General features: G+C 36.0%; 1 protein-coding gene and 2 long non-coding RNA genes across 4 annotated transcripts; all 3 read left to right on the plus strand.

The window, feature by feature from the left end:
- Window positions 1–1,192: 1,192 nt before the first annotated feature.
- LOC116923165 lies at window positions 1,193–2,143 on the plus strand. The gene is made up of 3 exons (XR_006645853.1): window positions 1,193–1,495; window positions 1,567–1,891; window positions 1,969–2,143. It is a non-coding gene; the product is annotated as an uncharacterized LOC116923165 (long non-coding RNA).
- A 767-nt stretch (window positions 2,144–2,910) lies between these two features.
- On the plus strand, window positions 2,911–3,908 carry LOC123466409. Its single transcript, XR_006645854.1, has 4 exons — window positions 2,911–2,987; window positions 3,044–3,136; window positions 3,194–3,350; window positions 3,407–3,908. It is a non-coding gene; the product is annotated as an uncharacterized LOC123466409 (long non-coding RNA).
- Window positions 3,909–6,668: 2,760 nt separating this feature from the next.
- On the plus strand, window positions 6,669–8,034 carry LOC116935559 (elongation of very long chain fatty acids protein 4). Of its 2 annotated transcripts, none has more exons than XM_032942852.2 (5): window positions 6,669–6,972; window positions 7,204–7,374; window positions 7,453–7,580; window positions 7,651–7,806; window positions 7,889–8,034. In XM_032942852.2, exons 2-5 carry the CDS (start codon window positions 7,326–7,328, stop codon window positions 7,901–7,903), a joined length of 348 nt encoding a protein of 115 aa, XP_032798743.2. In that variant the 5' UTR covers window positions 6,669–6,972; window positions 7,204–7,325; the 3' UTR covers window positions 7,904–8,034. The 2 variants fall into 2 exon arrangements, with proteins under 2 accessions (XP_032798743.2, XP_032798742.2); XM_032942851.2 differs by having other exon boundaries at window positions 7,880–7,911.
- Window positions 8,035–15,184: the final 7,150 nt, after the last annotated feature.

Below are 15,184 nucleotides of genomic sequence, written 5' to 3' on the forward strand. Positions count from 1 at the left end.
AATAAATCTTTTTAGTGAAAAAACAATTTGCTGTATTTTATTTCTTTTAGACCTACGAAACAAATTTGACATTAGAACAGAAGTAAGAATATATTATTATTTGCAACGTATGCTCACAAACTTAAGACACAGGTTTGTCTTGGTTTTTCCCAAAGTAACAGAAGAAGGGTGGTCTCAAGAAAAAAAAAAGTTTTTTGATTTTTTAATGATTATAGACCTAACTAATGGTGGCAACTAATGGTTGCTGCATTGAACAATTGATATCATCACGCTTGGTTCGAGGTGTTTTCAGTTGCAGGACGGTATCATATATATATCATAAATCGTATGTCTTAAAACATAGCTTTGTCTTATGTTAAAAACTTAGTAATTTCATTTATTTTCTTTTTATTCAAGGAAAAGTAATTATGAATTGTTGTTTTTATTACTTTTTTTTATTTTTATCGATTTAAAATCATGCTTTATAACTTAGTTTGCGAAAAAGAGCGAAGCGAGGCTATTGCAGCTACATTTTCTTAAGACATAGCTTTTTCTTATGTTTATTGAAAAATTTAAGTTAATTAACTATAATTTTTTTCAAGTTAAGTTAATATAAAATTTTCGTTTTATTTATTTATTTTATTTTCATAGATTTATAATTTTGTCTAAGAATTGTCAGTTTTCTCATCAGAACTTAAAATTCAAATTCTGTGCCAGAATTTGAATAAGTTTCACGTACGAAATTCGAAAAATCGTTGTTACAATTCAAATTAAATATTTTTAGAGAGAGTTGAATTTGTAAATTAAGACCCTCAATTTAGGAATGTGCCATGACTGCTTTTCCTTTACAAAATGTTTCGTCCGCTTCCTCAGAATGTGTTAATTGTTTTAACGATGATCGCTTTTCAGTCAAGAATCGAATGTAGTTTTTCATTTCGATCTTAGTTAGTTCAACTTCCTCCCTTACTCTTTGCAAAAGCATCCAACAATCAACAACATGATATTTATCGTCATACGAAACTGTCGAAATTATGTATTTAATATGTTTGTAACATCGTTTGACGTTTTCTTCTTTATCGTGTTGTAAACCATTTGTCATCATCTATATATGTATTCAACAGTATATGACAGACTGGAGGGCGAATGGGATTTTACTGAACCGCAATTCATTCAAAACCCTTTTATCATTTACCGCGTCAAATTCCAACACTTCTGACTCCTCCCATTTCCACGTTGACTTTCGCACAGTACCGTTCCAAGTTACGCGTTCCATGTATAAGAATATACGATTATCGATCGAAATCGAAAACTGTTTATTTACATTATCACCATAAGAAAATGATTTCAGAATCGGAGAGTGGCAAAAGTTGTGAGGAAGAACAAGACGTAGCAAGGAGGAGGCTGGATGAAGCTTTGATACAAAAGAGAAAAACAGTTCCAGAATTTAAGGAACATTAAAGGAAGAACAGTAAAACGCCGAGATACGGATCAACAACAGAGACTTACTGCGTTCAAGGTAGGTTTTCAAGTGTTTTAATACATTTTTCTTATTTGTATACTAACGAACTATATTTATACGTCGTATAGGAGTCTTACAAAGGGAAAAAAGAGGTACCTCAAAGAAACAATCCATGGTCGGTTCTTGAGTGGTAAAACCATTGGAACTCCTTCGACCAAAGACCACAGGACAATCTAGATCGCAGGAAGTCTCACTGCCATATAAGTATTGGTTCTAAGATTAATAAGATGGCAGAGAATTACAATGCCTCAGTAATTTGCTTAATCCGTTACCCCAATGGAACTCAACACACCAAGTATGTGTTAGTAAGCGGAGGTGGAATTAAATATTCCAAATAAAGAGATGGTCTTCTAAGTGAACAACTCTGGCATCGATATTGGAACAAAAAACAAAGTTAGTAGTTAGTTATATAACTTAGCAGTTAGTATTAAAAATATCTATTATTTACAATTTTAAGTTATGTTTTTCAGAGAAACGACAACAGTTATGTGAGGAGAATGGTCTGTGGCTTTGGAGAGCCAGTAAAAGAAAAAGAAAAGAGAGAACCTAGGAAAGGACAGAGAAAGAGAAAAGTATGCAATCAGATTTAGAGAGACTAGAGAAAAAGAAGACAAGGAAGTATGGGGCAATCGAATGGGGAAACAGGTAACAAATATCTACAAAATATAAACACAAGTTTTAAAGATTTTTTTTTTACATAAGAGAAAGAAAAAAGACAATCCGATAACGAGAGCGTAGAAAGTGAAGAAGAAAACAATGAACGATTGGACAGCGGAATAGAGAATCAGGTAGGAAGTATATACAAACTGAAAATACAAGTTTAAAAAGATTTTTAAAACAAAAATGACAATAGGACAAACACGTAATGAGAGCGTAGAGAGCGACGAAGAAAACGATGAAAGATTGGACAGGGGAATATGGAATCATAATAAGATTTATATACAAAACAAAAAAAAAGTTTAAAATAATTTTTTTTACAAAAAAAGAAAATAGGAAAAACAGGTAATGTAGAAAGCGAAGAAGAATACGATAGAAGATGGGACAGAGGAATAGGGATTCAGGTAAAAAATATATACAAAATATACAAACAAGTTTTAAAAAATTTTATTTTCAATAAAACAGAAAATAAGACAATCAGATAACGAGAGCGTACAAAGCGAAGAAGAAAACTTTGAAATATGGGGGGGTGGAAATGGTGGAACAGGTAACAAATATATACAAAATAGAATTCAAATTTCAAATCTTGTTTGTTACAACACAACAAGGGTACAAAGCTACGCAGATAAGGTGACTTTACAAAACGAAGAAGAAGACGAGGAAGGAAGGAGAAAAGAAATGGGAAAACAGGTAACAAATATATAAAAATAAACATTCAATTTTTAACATTGTTATTTATAACAGGAAAGGGAAGGGAAGGAAATTATATAATGAAACAGCACAAAACGAAGTTTACGACAAGGATGGAAGGAGCAAAGGCATGGGAAAACAGGTAACAAATATATACAAAATAAACATACAAGTTATAAGCATTGTTATTTCCAACAGAAAAAAGAAGGAAGGGTTTTCAGATAATGAAACAGTACAAAAGAAGACGAAGAAGAAGACGAGGAAGGATGGGACAAAGAAATGAAAAAACGGGTAACAAATATATACAAGAATAAACATACTAGTTTTAAACATTCTTTTTTATAATAGAAAAAGGAAAGAAGGCATCCGTTGATTGAGGCTGCCGAGGCCAGCAAGATGGCTGCTGCTGAGGCTGAATCGTATCAAATCACGGTCAAAGCCAATCGATCATTCGCGAACAGAAACGGGGAGGTTACGCGTTCAAAAGTGGCAATTGAAAATAGAGGTACTATTATTCACATCAACTACACAGAATGGAACTAACGATAAACTTTTTTGTAGATCCTAAATTGGCACAATTGCCTCATGTAAAAATAAACCGTCTGCCGTCATCTATCGCTCACCAGGAAAAAAGAACAGAAACAGGAAGAGGAGCAGGAAGAGGAACAAGAAGAGGAACAGGAAGAGGATCTGGAACAGGTTCAGGAATAGGTTCAGGAACAGGAACACGTACAGGAAGAGGAACAGGAAAAAAAAAGGAAACGGGAACGGGACAAGTAGGAAAACCATGAAAAGAAGAAAAACGTTTGTTAAAGCAGTAAAATTAACATTGCGCGTACTCTTTGTGTGTGTTTAAACAATAACTGGCATTAACCTAGTCCTTATTTTGATATTAATCCGGCCAGGCAAAAGGAATCCAACGAATTCAGAAGCAGAAGATTTTTTAAACTTTTGATTTTAAAAAATAAAATAATACGTCTTCTTCGGCAGTATTCTGGGCTGACCGACGGACGAATTATTTTTAATTCTGGACTTATCGACAAATATATTTATTCTTAAGAGACATCTTTGTTTTAAGTTAGAATCACGTCATTTTTGAAAAAGGTTCGTTTATCTTTGAAAGAAAATGTATTTGTAAATTTTTTTATATTCTAAGAACCACAAATTTCACAACATTGTCAGCATGAGTTAGTAAGTCCTTCAAAGTCATTAATACTGGAACATTTTTATTTCAATTCGTTTTTAAATACTTCATATTGAACCGCTAGATGACGAATGGGTAAAGAATATTTTGTTAAAGAAAATATATATGATGTAAAATCGACCATTCGCAGGTATGAATGAATTTGATTGGCTTATTAAATTTCCCGCGCAATTTTTTCATCTGGTTAAAATTTTTGTAAAATGCAGGGAAACCCGGGTCGGATCGGGTTGGCCAAAACTTGATCCTCAACACGCCCCGAATACCCTTATCAAAAACCCACCCAAATATAAAGTAAAATGGAACCAGTTTTTTTTAATTAACTTTACTTGAACGATTATTAATGAAATCAACAATTTTGAAACACAAGAAATAGCTATGTTTTAAGAAAATACATAGCCTATGAAAGCATCACTTAGGGCGTAAATCGATACAATTATTTACAGTTAAAATTTAAAATGTTAGTTAAAATGTAAGTGTGATGAAATCTCCTGTTCAATGAAGCAACCGTTTAAGGTCATAAACGGTATAATCATTTAAAAAATAAAATAATGTTTTCTTAAGACAACCCTTCTTCTGTTACTTTAAGAAAAACCAAGACAAACCTGTGTCTTAACTTTGTGAGCATGTGTTGATTATTTGATAGGTAATATTAATGAATTTTTTACCAATTAACGAATTTTATTTAGGATTAGTGAAATGTATAAAATTTTCACAGTGTTACTCAGCCAAAGCTTGAAATTTGCATTCAGTGTGTTGGCTGCGTTTTCCATCCACGTTGGGAAGTACACTTTTTGATTAAGAAGGTAATCTATTGTGGCATTGTAAAAAAATTAACACACTTATCAAACAGGTAACTTATTTCACAAAATTTTAATGTTATAGACCTGACATCACTCTTTTATTTTCCCTTTTCCAGGTATCGGAATCCCACTAGCTTGACCGGGGCAACAACCAACAATTGAATAGTCAATTAGAAAGCAACCTTCTTAGCCTACCATCAATAACTAAGACTATACCATTAAAGCTAATTATGTATTTTTCAATTTACAAATGTAATTAAATAATGAAACAATCAAAACAATTTGTTCATGTCACTCTTCACTCATTGTATTTGCTTTATGTTGTTTATGAATAAAACACTTACTGCTTACTCTTTAAAATACATTGAGTTTTTTTATGTACTTGGGTTCACATACATTCTTGGTAATTTAAAACGTTGGAATAATAATAAGTAAAAGTTAGATTAAATTTGAATTACGCGCGTTATCAAAATGGCCGCCGTAATGGATGCCGGGAAGGGGGGTACATTTTATTGTAATTTGCGGTTCTTAAACTATAAAAATCGAAGTAAAATATCATATCAAAACGTGCTAGAGATAATAAAGAATATCAAAAATAAGTTTTATGTTTATTTTGGTGTATATTAGTAACCAAACAACGTACCCAAAAATTCTGTTTTTGCCCTTCCCCCCGCTAAAATGTCATAAAATAAAATAATTAATTACGTTCTAAGTTTTCAGCGGATTTACATAAATTTTACGTCAATCGATAGGTATTAAAAGGTATCTATTTGGTGAATTTCATGAAAAAAATTGAAATGGAAGAAAATTCCAAATGAAAGAAATTTTTGCGTTTAATCGATCAAGCGCAATATTGGACCTAAGCGACAAAACGCAAAAAATTTCTTTCAAATGGAATTTTTTTCCATTTCAATATTTTTTCATGAAATTCACCAAATAGATAGCCCTTTTAAATACCTATCGATTGACGTAAAATTTATGTAAATCCGCTGAAAACTTAGAACGTAATTAATTATTTTATTTTATGACATTTTAGCGGGGGGAATGGCCAAAAACAGAATTTTTTGGGTACGTTGTTTGGTTACTAATATACACCAAAATAAACATAAAATTTATTTTTGATATTCTTTATTATCCCTAGCACGTTTTGATATGATATTTTACTTCGATTTTTATAGTTTAAGAACCGCAAATTACAATAAAATGTACCCCCCTTGGCCCCTTCCCGGCATCCATTGCGGCGGCCATTTTGATAACGCGCGTAATTCAAATTTGAATTCTAACTTTTACTTATTATTGTTCCAACGTTTTAAATTACCAAGAATGTATGTGAACCCAAGTACATAAAAAAAACTCAATGTATTTTAAAGAGTAAGCAGTAAGTGTTTTATTCATAAACAACATAAAGCAAATACAATGAGTGAAGAGTGACATGAACAAATTGTTTTGATTGTTTCATTATTTAATTACATTTGTAAATTGAAAAATACATAATTAGCTTTAATGGTATAGTCTTAGTTATTGATGGTAGGCTAAGAAGGTTGCTTTCTAATTGACTATTCAATTGTTGGTTGTTGCCCCGGTCAAGCTAGTGTGATTCCGATACCTGGAAAAGGGAAAATAAAAGAGTGATGTCAGGTCTATAACATTAAAATTTTGTGAAATAAGTTACCTGTTTGATAAGTGTGTTAATTTTTTTACAATGCCACAATAGATTACCTTCTTAATCAAAAAGTGTACTTCCCAACGTGGATGGAAAACGCAGCCAACACACTGAATGCAAATTTCAAGCTTTGGCTGAGTAACACCGTTTGTAACCATGTTTGTTTCAGTCAGTTTTATGTGACATATTCCCTTCTGAAATGAAACGAACATGGGTAACCATGTTTGTTTCAGTCAGATTTGTTTCCCTTATTCACTTGTGAACTAAAACAAACATGGTTTCCCATGTTTGTTTCAGTGAACATAATGTTTAAAATTTCCTATTATTTGCATAGGAACACTGAGGGGGAAATTATTCTCACCTAATCGGACGATGGAAACTTCAGTAGCATGTGCTTCAACGAGAATTGATTGTTGCCATTACTACCAACCGCAAAGAATATCGCATTCGATAGAACAAAGTAATGCATTCGATTGGTCAGCCGACATTTAAGAAAAAAAAAAGCCAACAGATTCGAAGTTTGTGCAATCTACCAGCAGCGCATAGAAGCCCATACATCAATCTAGCAGACGAAATAATTTGATAAAATATTTTGAATTTTGAATCGAAATGTTGGGCGATGAAATTTATATGCGAGCAATGTTTCAATATTTAATTTGGTTTTTTAAAATGTTCAAATTACTCGGCATAGATCGCATCAGCCTTGTGGTGGTACTATTTTTCTCGTTTGGTTGAGATGGTGGACACCATCTATTTAGTGATGCGAAAAAATGGCAGCAATTGACTTTTCTCCACGTTTATCATCACTCGACTATGTTCATGCTCTGGCGGATAGGAGTGAAATGGGTTCCCGGTGGCTCAGGTAATAACTAGCTTCTTATAGATACACAACTTGATTGCTAAGTTATATTATCCTTTTATTGCAACCAAATGACTGCAGCTTTTTTTGCTGCAATGGTCAACAGCTTCATACATGTTGCCATGTACCTGTACTATGCTCTGGCTGCTTGCGATCCAAAAGTCCAAAAGTATCTCTGTTGGAAAAAGTACCTCACTATTCTTCAGATGGTTTGTCATACTCAATTTTTATTATTGAACATTGAGCAAAAGAATTTCAAGATTTCTTTACACTTTATAGGCACAGTTTGTCTCAGCTGTGGTTCTTGGTTTAAGAGCCTTGGTCTATGGCTGTGACTTTCCCCTTTGGATGCAGTATGCACGAGTGGTCTACATGTCTTCTTTTCTCTTCCTGTTTGGCCAATACTACAGGAATGCTTACCTTCAAAAGAAACAGGCAAAGACAACAAGAGATGTTTTCATGTTACATCAGATATATTAATTTATTTATTGTAACATTTTTATCCAAGCATTCACAGAAGAAAAACAGATAGAAAAGTCATCAGAGGCTCATTCTTTCAACGACTCTGTCAATCACTTAAAACAACACTAATAGGGTCTCTCCAGGTTTATTAATACTCTTTGTGTACGTTTGAATCTCCTTCTTATAGAAATAAATGATCAATGTAATGATGGAAACTAAGAGAGAGTCGAATTCTGCTGCAACAGTTTTGTATTTTCTAAGTCAAGAACAATCACTACGAAACTCTATGGTAACACAAAGAGATCTTCGGCTGACGTCGATGACCGATGTCCAGCATCTGCCTCCTTCTCTCTCTTTTCGAGTCGCCTTAGGTGGTTTATATAGTTGAGGTGTCCGGGATGCAATTCTGGGATTGAATCCGAATTGCACGGTCGTAAACGCAGCCAGGCTGTGCTTTGGGTACCCCCAAAGTCCGTGACGGGTTGTAACTGTTGGATGAGTTACAGGCTGAGGACAGGGGTTACCGTGACTCATCACTTGCGTGAACAGTATTGTTCAGCGCAAAGTGTGGAGACAAAGGAGTTTTATATTAAACACTTAAAGAACGGAACAAGCACAAAAGGGTATATTAGCAAGCATGCATATGAGTAATTGTATTTGCATGCGGCAAGTAAGTGATTGCATTTGCATGCGGCTGTTCCTATCGATATTGGCATCCAATATCGATTATTGAAATAATCATTACACACCTCCCCCTTTAAAAAGACTCGCCCTCGAGGCTTCTCAAAGATTGGAGGGAAAGTTACAACAAAAGTACTACAGATGACTATGTGACTTTGTCGCGGTTTTTTTTTTTTTTTTTTTTATATAAGGGTATCCCCTACTTGAGTGAAGAAAAACGAGTTGCTAAACAGGAAAAGAACTACTTGGAAATTGAGAGACATTAAATACATAAAAAAATGAATCATATTGTGAAGGAAAATTGACCCATGCCTTTGAAGGGTAGCACTTGACGAAAAAAAAAAATTCGTCGTTTGTTATGTTTGAATGGAGAGTGCTATGCATTGGAAGGGAGTGGTTTGTGTATCCTTTCGTGAAGGTCGAGTTGCCAAAGGAATAATTTCTTTTGGTCCTCGTTGTTGATGTAGAGCATGATCGGGGCGTCTGGCATTGTCGGTAGTGAAAGGCATTGTTCCAATGGTAATCTTACCAGTGAAACGATACATTTCATTTTCAGTTTTGGGTCTTGCAGTTGAATGATAGTTGTTTTGTTTAAACGGCTTCTGGTTTCCATGATGTTCGAGTATTTGGGATTGGTGGTGTACGGAGTAATTCTGGGTCGAGGGAGGTAAACACTTGACAGCCGTCTTCCCAACAGTAGCCTTTTTGAATTACATACTTTGGGGTTGTATGATTGTGAGAGATAGCAATGTCGATATCTGGAGTAATAGGTGCGAGTGCTGGAATAGTTAAAGAGGATATATCAGAGACAGATGGAGATGGGATTGCAAGACAAATTGGTGACAGATGTAAAGGTTGAGGTGTTATTGGAGGTGGTGAATTTGAACAATTTAAAGTGGTTTCGTCAATTGTAGTTTCATTTGAATTTGTTGGTAGTTGCGAGTGGGCTAGAAGATCGCTGGCATGACTTAAGAGAGTGGTGGTTGCAAGAGGATGACTGTGGAGTGATATTGGGGTAGGGGGTGGGGTAGTGGATGTAGGGTGTTCGTTGGTGGGTATAGACCAGGTAGCTCGTCGAATAGGGATGGCGACATTAGAGTCGTTGGGATTTAACATCACATTGATCTGTTCAATCGGGGAGGAATTTTGTCGACGTTTTAGACAAAAGTAAATGAGGGCGAAAGCAGTAATAAGAAAAATAAAGCTTGTAGCTGAAAAGAAGTTTGTAAGCCAGTTGAAAGAAAAGTTAAATCTACTTTTTTCTTGTGATTGGGAAAGAATGGGAGAAATTGGATTAATTTCATCATGTCTCATGACTGCCATTAATTCTCCTATCATATTCATTTGTTCAATTTCTTTGGAATGAAATGAAGTTTCAAGATTGTGTAAATATTTAGCTTCAATGTCTACTTCTTCGTCGAAATGATTTTTGAGGCCGATCGAAGAGATTTTAACATTTGGTCTAATTGGTTTCCAGGTGCCATTGAAGTATTCGTGAGGTTGTCCATTTAGGTTGGCGAGACCATTACTCCATGTGCAAGGTCTGAATTTTGTTCGGGTAAATCCGTCTTTTCCAATTGTATAATGGTGGAATTTGGGTTCCCATCCACATTTAGTTTTTTGGGCTTTTACGTTTACAGTAAGTTTCTTACATTGCTGAAGGAGCATTGTTTGTCCGTCAGCTTGCACACGTTGACAAGTGGGGAGGCCTAAAATTATTCCTGCTAACATAGGGCTAGATTGAGCCATGCTCATCGCTAAAAATTGTTTGGTTTTTAAGGATTCACAGTAGACATTTCTAATTTCGTCGTTCAATTGGTTAGAAATATCAATCAATGAACCTGAGGTATATTGATGATGGCTAGCTTCGTCTATGAATGCTGGTTCATCAGAAAGAAAAATTTCCTTTTCCATGAATTTCCATTCCAAGTAATCGGTTTCGTCTTTTTCTGTACAATCGATTAAAGTGGGCGTGACATTATTGAATTGTTGGTTTTGGTAAGAGAATATATCTAGTGCGAGGCAGTATTGATTGGCGTTGTTGTTTTGGGTTGTGTTGTCGTGTACGGATAGGGTGCCAGACGTACTATTATATTTCCATAGTTGTCTACTGGAAAGGGAGGTTTGGCAATTGGAATATATAATGTTGTTAAAGGAGGGGCTAGCGGTGACACATAAGTGTTGATCATGCTTAGGGATTATTCTATTTTGTATAAACATGTAGTTATCCGCGTCTATAGAGGCACAATTTACACCTCGTAGTTCTTTTGTGTTATTGTTAGGTTTGCCTACGCAAAGACCTGTTCGATCGTTAACGAGAAATGAACTGGAAAGATTATATCCGAACTCGGAAGGGATACTAGTGGTAGATGTTTTGTTAATAACAGTGGTTGGTGCACGAGAATAGCGAATGTATGTTTCAGCTATTCCCTTGACTTTGAAAGAGTGATCGAATTTGCAAATGGTTTCAGGTTTTCCATTTATGATGAATTCTAATTGGTTTTTTGCGTCTCTTAAATGTTGTATGGTGGAATTAGAAGAATCGTAGAGAAGTCCTCTACCTTGTCGTATTACTGTATAAACACAATGTGCTGGTTTGGCTACTGGCTTGTTCCAAATGAAAGTTAGGTGACCTTTGTGGTAGTGGGTAATATTGGAGTTTGAGTTTGAGTTTAGAATACCGAATGGCGATTTGATGGGGCAAGTTGTACAATCCTGTGTAACATTAAAACGTTCAAGCTCGCAATTCATGATGGTATGGACTTGTGTAGTCATCCAAGATCCGTCTCCTTTAGGAGGATTGTTGAAAGATGCTGAATTGCCGATGAACTGTAATTTATTGCCGCTGCAGGTTTCGTAGACTGCCATTTTGGCACATTCTTGAACTGTGACCAATAGTGGTGTTTCTTGGTATGTGGTATCGTAGGCTCCGAAAAAATATCCAGTAATGGTTTTCTGTCTTAACCATTGTCTACAAAGGTAACCTGCGTTTCTCAGAGGTGGCTCATTTTTGCTGATGACTTCGTATAATACTTCTTTTATGTCGTTGTAAGATGGTTTATTGCAAAAATGAGGCTCACTGGTGTCGAGGAGTCCAACGAAAATAGGTTTGTTGCAGTCGCAAGTGGAGATTTCTTTGCCGTGGGATGGTTTTGGTTCCAGGAACAAAAATGAAGAAAGAAGAAGGAGGTTGAATAAATTCATCCTATAACCGAAATAACAAATGGATATTTGTTTATTCGCTGTCTGATGGGTTACCATAAAAGGATGGTCTTTTTATGTGTGGTCTTAGGTTGTAGTAAGTTCGTTTGGATCTGTTAGATGGATCTTTATTTTCCTTATCAGAGTCTGAATTGGCAGTTACGAATGCTCTCTCATTATTGTGGCTAAAATTTAGTGATACATCTTGATCGTTAGTGTGAAAGTTCTTATGAGTTTCTTCTTCGATAGTGGGTGTTTGTTCAGGAAATAGATCATCGATTGTGAAGTTGTCCGGTTGGTTGGGAAAAAGGTCTAGTGTTATGTCAGGAATGGTATCGATGTTCCAATCGATTGGGAAGGAGTGGGGAGAATGATTGTCTTTCGTGGGGGATGGGATGTCTGGCACATCTGTTCTTGGTGGGAGAAGTTTCATTCTATTGACGTGTACTACGATTTCACAAACGGAAGTGGTCGTAGTTTTTTCTGTTTCGCGTTGAACGGCATAATTTAGGGGACCCATTTTTCTGTTGACAATGTATGGTCCGTCCCACCGTGGAGTAAGTTTAGATTTTAGTCTCATGTCCAGAAGTAATACTTTGTCCCCAATGTTGAAAGTTTTTTGGTTGGTACCTCTGTCGTAAAATTCCTTCTGTGTTTTCTGTGCTTTACGGAAATGTTCTTGAGCGATTATAATAGCTTTGCGCCAAATGCTGAAGAATTCATCTGCTTCGGAATCAATGTACCGTTTCCTTGCAGTTGATGAGGAAATGTCGTCTGGTTCAATAGGATCCTGTCCGAATAGGAGATAATGAGGGGTTTCGTTCGTGCTAGCATGGACTGAAGAATTGTAGATATACATTATGTATGGTAAATATTCGTCCCAAATATGTTTGTCATTTGCTAGAGGGGATGCTAACATATCGCCCATTGTACGATTAAATCGTTCTACCATGCCGTCTGTAGCAGGATGATACGCGGTAGTACGCGTTTGTTTAATGTTAAGCAGAGAACAAATATCTTTTATCAAGTTGGACAGAAAATTTTTCCCTTGATCGGTTAGGATTTCTAGTGGACTTCCATAACGGAGTATTACATGTCGAATGAATTTCCGAGCGACCGTCCTAGCTGACTGGTTCTTCATCGCAACTGCTAACATATAACGAGAAGTATATTCTGACATCACCAAAATATAACGGTTCCCTTTATATGTTTCTGGGAGTGGTCCCACTATGTCTAGTGCCACTCTTTGCCAGAAAAATGTAGTCGGTTCGAGGGGGCTTAAAGGTGCAGTCTTTTTCCCGTAGGCTTTACGTTTAGCACAAACGATGCAGCTATTAATGTACATAGTAATGTCGTTGACCATGTTAGGCCAGAAAAACCGTTGTGAAATACGTTTCACCGTTTTCGCGATGCCTAAATGTCCGCCAAGTAGGTGATCGTGAAAACGTTCCATTACGCGATGTTTCAAACTGCCAGGAATTAATATTTTTCCTTTATGCGTAAGAAGTCCATTTTTGTTTAATTTGCGCTGGAATTGTTTTGTCTGCTCCATGCACAATGTTTCATTTTCCTGTGCTTGTTTGATTTCGTCTGCTGATGGCAATCCTACTTTAGAGATAACGCTTATAGCTGGGGTATAACTGTTGTGATGTATCGGGATTCGGCTCAACGTGTCAGCGTTCTGATTAGTTTTACCGGGTCGATAGGTGATTTTTATGTTGAATGACTGCAAAAATAGAGACCAGCGTCCCAGTCGTCCACTTTGGCTTTGTTTCTTCATAATGTACTCCAGAGGTTTGTGGTCGGAGTACACAGTTATCTGTGTGCCATGTACGTAAACGTGAAAAGTCTTGATTGCGTGTATAATTGCGTATAATTCCTTTTCGATGGTTGACCAGTTTGCTTCTCTGTCTAATAGATGCTTCGAAGTGTAAGCGATTACCACTTCTTCTCCTTGTTGATTCTGTCTTAAGATTGCTCCTATGCCGTATTGTGATGCGTCTGTGTCGATTGAATACTGCGCAGAAGTTAAATCGGGATGCCTCAAAATTGGCGAAGATGTCAATCTTTGTTTTAACGCGTTAAAAGCTTCCTTTTGCTCGTGCTTCCAGCACCATGTTATATTCTTCTTTGTTAATTCAGTTAACGGATGGGCAATTGTTGCGAAGTTGTTGACATAACGACGATAATAATTTGCTAGGCCTAAGAACGTCCTCAGTTGGTCAACATTTATCGGTTCCGGATATTTCGCAACGGATTCCACTTTCTTAGGGTTTGGTTTAATACCAACAGCTGAGATAATGTGTCCAAGGTATATTATCTCCTTTTGTACGAATTCACATTTTTCGGGTTTTATTTTTAAACCTGCTTGTCCAAGCAGTTGGATCACATGATTGAGTTGGGTAAGGTGATTTTCTAAGGAATTTGAGAATACGATGACGTCATCCAGGTATACTAAAGCGTATTTGTGAAGCACTTCGTCTAGAACGAGGTTCATTAATCGCTGGAAAGTAGCTGGTGCATTGCATAATCCGAATGGGAGTCTGTTGAATTCAAAGTGTCCTATTTCGCAAGTGAAGGCTGTCTTTCGTTTGTCTTCTTCTGAAACTTCAATTTGCCAAAAACCACTAAAAAGATCTAGTGTGGAAAAGTATTTGGCTCCTTTGAAGTAGCTTGTTACGTCATCAATGCGGGGAAGTGGGTATCTATCTTTTACAGTTACGTTATTTAATTTCCTATAATCAATGCAGAGGCGCAATTCACCAGTTTTCTTTTTAACAAGGACGATTGATGAACTGTAGGGGCTAGTACTTTTACGAATAACGTCATGGGCTAACATATCATTGATGTAGGTTTTAAGCAAAGGTCTTTGGGTAATAGGAATTGGGTAATGGTGGGTCCAGACTGGTTTTGGGTCAGTCAGGTATATTTGGTGAATGGCTAAGGAAGTTTTTCCCAATTGTAACATAGATTCGGCAAAATGGTGATGGTGGTTTCTAAAGAGGGCCATAAAAGAGGCTTTGTGGTGATCGGTGAGATGAGATAAGTTGAATGTGAAAGGATAGGTTTTGTCGATTACTGGACCTTTATTAAATACTGAAACTGTGGCATCTGCGAATGTTGTTTTTGCCAGCACGGCTTTTGGTTTGCGTGAAAGTATGTGCAGGATATTACCATCGATAATGATACCATTATCGCGGATAAAATCTAAACCAAGGATACAATTAGATCGTAAATTTGAAACTACATAAAAATTGTGTTCGACCCGGGACTTAATATCAGGTAAGGTAATCAAAATTCTGAAGTATCCAACAATTTTTAAACTAGAATTAGATTCGGCTTTTAGGTTGTCCATGTCATTTGGTATTTGTTGAACGTAAAGGGGATTTAGCGAAGCAAAAATAATATGAGATAAAACACTAACTTCTGCGCCGGTATCTACTAGTGCTGGTGTACTAACATTACCGAT

Source organism: Daphnia magna, linkage group LG4, assembly GCF_020631705.1.
Source record: "Daphnia magna isolate NIES linkage group LG4, ASM2063170v1.1, whole genome shotgun sequence".
In the NCBI taxonomy this organism is placed as follows: Eukaryota; Metazoa; Arthropoda; class Branchiopoda; order Diplostraca; family Daphniidae; genus Daphnia; species Daphnia magna.